Genomic DNA, 7,815 nt, shown 5'->3' on the forward strand with positions numbered 1-7,815 from the left:
ACCCGGCCCCAAATATTTTGATCTTTGATTCGTTGAATCCCTGGATGTGGAACCCTCAGATACAGGGGCTGTATGTCACTAAGAGAATCAGAAAATGATGTAAAAATCAAAGAAAAATCTATCTTGCTAATTTAATTGAAATTATAATATTAAGATCAAAATGCTATGTAATTGCCAGTACTTCTGAATTATTTATGGCCTAGAATGACACAGTTGGAAGGAGATGTCTCTCTTAAATAACAAGCAGCAACTTAGCTTGTATGAACTGAATGAGGAGGGTTTGCACAAGTGAGGACTACAGTATGATTCAGGACTTTAGAAAATGCAAATTAGGGCTGGGCACAGTGGCTCACACCTGTAATCCCAGGACTTTGGAAGGCTGAAGCAGGTGGATCACCTGAGGTCAAGAGTTCGAGACCAGCCTGACCAATATCATGAAATCCTACCTCTACTAAAAATACAAAAATTAGCCAGGCATGGTGGCATGCGCCTACAGTCTCAGCTACTTGGGAGGCTGAGACAGGAGAATTGCTTGAACGTGGGAGACAGAGGTTGCAGTGAGCCGAGATGGCGCCACTTCACTCCAGCCTTGGTGACAGAGCGAGACTCCATCTCAAAAAAAAAAAGAAAAGAAAATGCATATTAGAAAATATAAGTCATTTAAAATATTTTAAAAGGAAACTGAAGAATATAAATTTACTAATTCACATCCCTGCAAGTTCCCTTCCTAGTGCTGTTAATAAAATTCTCACCTGTGTGCATAGCATATATTTCTGATTCTGGAAAATGTACAGTATTTCATATACACATGTCATGTTTCAACCTGGTCCAAGGATTTGTCAAATAGGTTAAAACTGCCTTCTTATTGGGAGAGGTAGTTTGAGAGAATTAAGTTATATACAACAAAGCAGTCAGCCTAGTTTCCAACATGTAAGATTCAAAACTAATAGCTACATAGTATTCCAATGTTAACTAATGTTACTTTTAATAGCCACGTGGTATTCTCTACTGTAGCATCACTCCATGTTATTCTTAATAATTACAATGTTACTGGGTTGGACATATCTTTTTTTTTTTTTTTTGAGATGGAGTCTCGCACTGTCTCCAGGCTAGAGTGCAGTGGTGCAATCTCAGCTCACTGCAACCTCCGCCGCCCAGATTCAAGCAATTCCCCTGCCTCAGCCTCCGGAGTAGCTGGGACTACAGGCGTGTGCCACCACGCCTAATTTTTTTTTTTTTTTGGTATTTTTAGTAGAAACGGGGGTTTTATCATGTTAGCCAGGATGGTCTCGATTTCCTGACTTCATGATCTGCCCACCTCAGCCTCCCAAAGTGCTGGGATTACAGGCATGAGCTACTGCACCAGCCCGTGTACCTTTTAAAAAATGACATTAATTAAAATCCTTTTAGAAAGTTAAATCTAATTTTCAAATTTAATAGGAAATATTTAATCAGAAACAACTTTAAATTCATACATGCCCTACAAAAAGGGGTTTTGAAATCTACTCCTTAAAACTCAATACATGCAGTATACTAATTATGTAACTTTTTTTTTTGAGAGGAGTCTCGCTCTGGCACCAGGCTGGAGTGCAGCAGCACGATCTCAGGTCACTGAAACCTCTGCCTCCCAGGCTGAAGCGATTCTCCTGCCTCAGCCTCATGAGTAGCTGGGACTACAGGCGCGTGCCACCACGCCCGGCCTACATAACTATTTTAAAGCTCTGAATAAATTCTGTCATTGCTCCCAGAGGGAACTGGCCTTTATATATATCACACATATATGACTAGGCACATTTAAGAAATGTAAAGTATGATATTCACTAGAGACAAGTGTAAGGCTATGTAAATCTTTCTTCAGAAACACATGTATGCTCTATCAAGTAATGATAACTTATTTTTTTTTATCCAATACATTAAAACTTTTACCAAGTGCTGCTGCCTCTAAGCCAGACATTTTAGAAATAAAAGGAATTCTTAAGTTGACCCTACTCTAAAGAGGTTTGGACCTTTCTTTTTGAAATTGTTTGTATATTCCAAACTTTTTTTTTGAGACGGAGTCTCGCTGTCTCCCAGGCTGGAGTACAGTGGCTCGATCTCGGCTCACTGCAAGCCCCGCCTCTCGGGTTCACGCCATTCTCCTGCCTCAGCCTCCCAAGTAGCTGGAACTACAGGCACCCACCACCATGCCCGGCTAATTTTTTGTATTTTAGTAGAGACAGGGTTTCACCGTGTTAGCCAGGATGGTCTCGATCTCCTGACCTCGTGATCCGCCCACCCCGGCCTTCCAAAGTGCTGGGATTACAGGTGTGAGCCACCGCGCCCGGCATATTCCAAACTTTTTATTATTTTTACTCAACTGGAATGATTTGGCTTCAGTCACACCAGACTTATCTCTGAATGACTTCTGTTTCAAAACTCAAACCCATCTTCATTTGATAAAGATTTCCTAGCATTGATATTTATAAAACACTCAACAAACTCTTTAATTTAGAAAAGTATTCTGAAATGTTTCTGCGCAATGGCACCATCATAGGAGTAAGTGTGCAACCTTTCAAGGTGATGTGTAATTTCCTTAACGTCAGGTTAAAAACAAAATTTTCCACATATCTTATGGCTTATCTCCATTCAGAAAGGAGAGAGACTGCCTGAGTGTGATTCTTGTTCCGCCACTTGCTGCATCCTTGAGTCTGTATCAACATCTCTATGCTTCAGTTTCTTCACCTGTGAAATGGGGATGATAACAGTACTTACATCTCAAAAGGTTGCTTTAATGTTTAAATTAATACTTGCAAGGCACTTGGAACACTGTTTGGCATACTTAAGGAAACTTAACTGCTATTATTATTTCCTATTATCGTAACGAAAGAACTTAGTACAGTACAAGGTTTCAAGCCAGAAACTCAAATCAGTCGATAAAAAGGATATAAAGATATTTTCCCTGTTGTACATTTGACAAATTCCAAACTTCATCATTCAGGAAAGCTAACGTTGCTCCCTTGAGGAAAAGGCAATGACTATCTGGAGGATCCAACTTGGATAGAATAAAACAAAGACTAATCAATTATTGTGAGTTTAACAGCAGGATGATTGGTATCTTGAGTCAGAAAAACTTCTACACAAATTAAATGATGTCCAAATCACAAAAATATGCACATAAATAACATTTAATAACATGTAAATGATAATATTTTCTATTTCCTGGTCCAAAACGATGAAACAGCGAGGTGATAAGTATATGGCAGATGCAAGGCCAATCTAGAATCCTGGTGATGAAGTAGTAGGGGGGGTGTGTGTGTCTTTTCTCGCCATCTTCATGAGGGTGTTGGAAAATCAGTGAAGATTGGTATGTAAGAATTATGGTATTTGCATATCAGCCATCATGTAAATATGTAACTGAAAAATATAACCTTGAGAGATAACATACATAAACATGTATAGTAATTCCAGTTTGAATAATTAGGAAATTGTGATAATTTTATACGGAAATATTTTGCTAAGTATATGTCAACGATGTTACCAAGAAAAAAATGCTATCTGAAATACTATTAAAAATTCATGCTGGGCGTGGTGTCTCACGCCTGTAATTCCAACACTTTGGTAGGCCGAGGCAGGTGGATCACCTGAGGTCAGAAGTTCAAAACCAGCCTGGTCAACATGGTGAAACCCCATCTCTACTAAATACACAAAAATTAGCCTTGCATGGTGGCAGGCACCTGTAATCCTAGCTACTCAGGAAGCTGAGGCAGGAGAATCGCTTGAACCCGGGAGGCAGAGTTTACAGTGAGCTGAGATCGTGCCATTGTGCTCCAGCCTGGACAACAAGAGTGAAACTTCGTTCCAAGAAAAAATCATAAGTCACATGTCTAAATCACTAAATAAAATTATACTTCATTGCTGAAAGTATGTCTCTGCTAGGCAGTATTTCAACAATTTGGCCAACATGTTGCTAAAGTTAAAAAAAGCTACATTTCTACATATAAAATATGTAGCTACATATAAAATATGGAATGAAAAATAAAGGTAAATTTCTTTATGATTCAGATTTTCTTTTTTTGTGAGAGAGAGTCTCACTGTGACCCAGGCTGGTGTAGAGTGGCGCAATCTCAGCTCACTACAACCTCCGCCTCCCAGGTTCAAGTAATTCTCGTGCCTCAGCCCTCAGCCTCCCAAGGAGCTGGGAATATAAGCCTGTGCCACCATGCCTGGCTAATTTTTGTATTTTTTCTAGAGACAGGGTTTTACCATGTTGGCCAGGCTGGTCTTGAACTCCTGGCCTCAAGTGATCTACCCGCCTCGGCCTCCCATAGTGCTGGAATTATAGGTGTGAGTCACTGCGCCTGGACCAGATTTTATACTAATTTAGTCATACCTTGCCTCAAATAACTTAGACTTTATTGTTTGTTAATTACACCCCTTTGGTGTAATGGTAATGCTTTATGGTTCCTGATAATACCTGAAGGTCTTCTTCTGTTGTTACCCAGTGGCCTCCAACACCAAGAAGTGTGATGATATCATGTTTATGTGGTAGTAGTTGTAGTTTTACAGCTGGTTCATCATCTTTACTATACAATCTCACTTGCAAGGGAATAGTTTAAAAAAAAAACAAGAGAGAGAGAGGAAATATATTTTATAATAATCTGACAAAAATTTATTCTTCAAACAAGTTCTTATTTATTTAGAGACAAAGTCTTACTATGTTGCCCAGGCTGGCCTGGACTCCAGCAATCCTCCAGCCTTAGCCTCATGAGTAGTTGGGACTATAGGCGCAGACCACTGTGTCTGGCACTCTCTTTACTTTTTAATGTACGAATGAGGAAACATTTTTCTTAGAAAAAGCAACACACAATGTATTCTGATACCATAAAATCTACTTTTTGCATTAAACCGATCATAAAATTTATTCTACATTTAATTATAATTTATTGTAAATCTATTTATTATAGAAATAAATAAAGATTAAAAATCTATCTTCATTTGAAAACCTGGCAAGGTAATGTAACACATAACCAAATCTGATAATTAACACTGATAGCTTAGTATAGTGAGATGAGTTGATTCCCAGTTAAAAAACTCAGACTCAGGATAGTCTTAACATAATTACTGAAATGTCCATGTGAAAAAATGATGCAATAAAGCATGTATTTACTTCCACTGACAGATTATCATGAGCTATTTTCAAATCTTAGAAAATACTGGTTTAAAAAACCACACGATAGTCATCCATGATTCTCAAATTAGAAGATAAATTCTACCAAAGTATAAATAGAAGCACTTTGCAGGCTTGTAAAAGCTACCTTTAGGAGTCATGCTGTTACTTAAGTGTGTTCAGAGTAAGTGTTAAAAAGATACTGGTTAAACTAAAAATATTCAAGAAAAGTGACACTGGAACAAACTTTGGCATTTTCCAAATAGAGACTGCAGACATCAACTATCCAATAGAAGGCAGCCACACACAGCAGATGGGACTGAAAAGGCATCGCAATGATGCTGTGTTATCTGGGAACCATCGAGGAGGCCATGTTTCTAGATTTCTTTATTTTATTTATTTATTTATTTTGAGACGGAGTCTCGCTGTGTCGCCCAGGCTGGAGTGCAGTGGCGGGATCTCAGCTCACTGCAAGCTCCGCCTCCCGGGTTCACGCCATTCTCCTGCCTCAGCCTCCCGAGTAGCTGGGACTACAGGCGCCCGCCACCTCGCCCGGCTAGTTTTTTGTATTTTTTAGTAGAGACGGGGTTTCACCGTGTTAGCCATGATGGTCTCGATCTCCTGACCTCGTGATCCGCCCGTCTCGGCCTCCCAAAGTGCTGGGATTACAGGCTTGAGCCACCGCGCCCGGCCGTTTCTAGATTTCTTGTAGCGATATGTCATTTGTTACTCTAATGTCTACCAAGCTTGTCCAACCCGCAGCCTGCCCAGGATGGCTTTAAATGCAGCCCACACAAATTCGTAACTTTCTGAAAACATTGTAAGACATTTTTGAGATTTTATTTATTTATTTATTTTTAGCTCATCAGATATCATTAGTGTTAATGTATTTTATGTGTGGCCTAAGACAATTCTTCCAACGTGGCCAGGGAAGTAACACCCCTGGTCAACACTGTAAAAGATAAGCATGTTCTCTCTTACATACAGTACTTACAATGAGAATAAAGTGGAAGTTCCAATTTAAATTAAAAAGTCTTTAGTTAAAAACAAAACCCAAAACTCAACATCCAGTTTAATAAGTGCATTAATAATTATGCCCTAAATTTTTTTCTTAAATTCATCAAACCAAAAAAACTACACAGGCTACTAATTTCATAAGGTACCTACCTCCAGCATCTAGGACAATATCTACTCCCAGGCCACCTGTTTCTTCCAAACAGCTTTCAGCAACATGAACTTTCCCATTAGATACATCAATCACTCGGGCTGTAAAGGACAGGAAATCAGGCAATTGTACTGTTCTGTATGTGATCAACACAAACAAATCAGGGAAAAAGAAAAAGAAAAGCAAATAAATATCTATTCTCCGAAATGAGTTAAGCAATTCAAACAATTACTGAATTTAAAGGGAGAAAGTCAATTTAAATTATACTTTTTCTCATCTAACCCAATATGGGATATAGCAGTCTAAACGAAGAGACCTATATATTTAATAAAATTAAAATGCGAACATTTTGAGGAGAAGGTGATCCAAAGCTGGTCTGTTGACACAGAGCACTATTTTCTACAGCTATAGGATATGTTGCCAGAATTAGGAATCTGAAAACACAGAGGTACATATATAAGAAGACATGAACTGGAAGATTAAGTCAGTTTTTTTTTTTTTTTCCCCAGACAGGGTCTCACTCCATTGCCTAGGATAGAGTGCAGTGGTGTGATCACAGCCCACTGCAGCCTTCAACTCCTGGGTTCAAGCAATCCTCCTGCCCTAGCCTCCCAAGTAGCTAGGACTACAGGTACATGCCACCATGCCTGGCTAATTTTTAAAAATTTTTTTGTAGGGACAGGGTCTTGCTATGTTGCCTAAGCTATTTTTGAACTCTTGGCCTGATGTGATCCTCCTGCCTTGGCCTCCTAAATCCCTGGGATTATAGGTGTGAGCCACTACCCCCAGCTAGATTAAGTAGTTTCTCAAGTATGTCCATATTTAATAGTCTTCAGAGCTAAAAAGCATCAAAATATACGGATGATGCTCATCTTTACGATGGGCTACATTCCAATATACCCACTGTAAGTCAAAAATACACTTAATATCCAATAAACCCATAGTAACATTTTAAAAATCCTAAATCAAAACACTGTCAGCTGGGAACAGTCTGTATTTGTATAATAAGGTAATTATCTACTAGAGGCTGTTTCACCCTTTCTCAGTCATAGAAATCCCCCTCTCTTCCTCACTTACTCTCCCAAATGAAGAAAATCTTAAAGCTAAGGAAAAGAAACATGATTTTAGGAGAGTCAGTACAAATTAAATAGATTTTAATTGGCTGCATTAAAGGATATTAGTAGTATCATATTAATAGAATATAAATTATTGACAGAATTAAAAATAATTCTCAGAATTTTGAACTGGCAAATAACAACATGTTTGTATTTCCTTTCTGTATCTTTTAACACCTTCTAGTTGAAGAGAATTCCTCTTAGAGCTGCCCAGATTAGTGGTGTAGTCCAACAGAGTAATCTAGGATTTGGAGGGAAGGAGGAAGAGGACAAAAGGGAAAGGGGACAAAGTTATCTAGGAAAGGCAAATGGCAAATTAACAAATAAGAAATTTTCCCTTTATTCATGTTCTTTTTATTCACACCATTCATGTTTTTTTTTTTTTTTTT

The 7,815-nt window shown here is 38.5% G+C and overlaps 1 protein-coding gene across 1 annotated transcript in view; it reads right to left on the bottom strand.

Moving 5' to 3' along the window:
* CRYZL1 (crystallin zeta like 1) overlaps window positions 1–7,815 on the bottom strand; it is a 54,422-nt gene that overhangs the window by 6,451 nt on the left and 40,156 nt on the right. Inside the window, exons 7-10 of the mRNA XM_017883870.1 lie at window positions 7,385–7,414; window positions 6,314–6,447; window positions 4,454–4,575; window positions 2,926–3,031 (exon numbers count right to left, since the gene is read on the bottom strand). Of these exons, the coding sequence (XP_017739359.1) occupies window positions 2,926–3,031; window positions 4,454–4,575; window positions 6,314–6,447; window positions 7,385–7,414 (392 nt within the window). The remainder of the gene's footprint in view (window positions 1–2,925; window positions 3,032–4,453; window positions 4,576–6,313; window positions 6,448–7,384; window positions 7,415–7,815) is intronic.

Source organism: Rhinopithecus bieti, unplaced genomic scaffold (assembly GCF_001698545.2).
Source record: "Rhinopithecus bieti isolate Rb0 unplaced genomic scaffold, ASM169854v2 scaffold_13207, whole genome shotgun sequence".
NCBI classification, from domain to species: domain Eukaryota; kingdom Metazoa; phylum Chordata; class Mammalia; order Primates; family Cercopithecidae; genus Rhinopithecus; species Rhinopithecus bieti.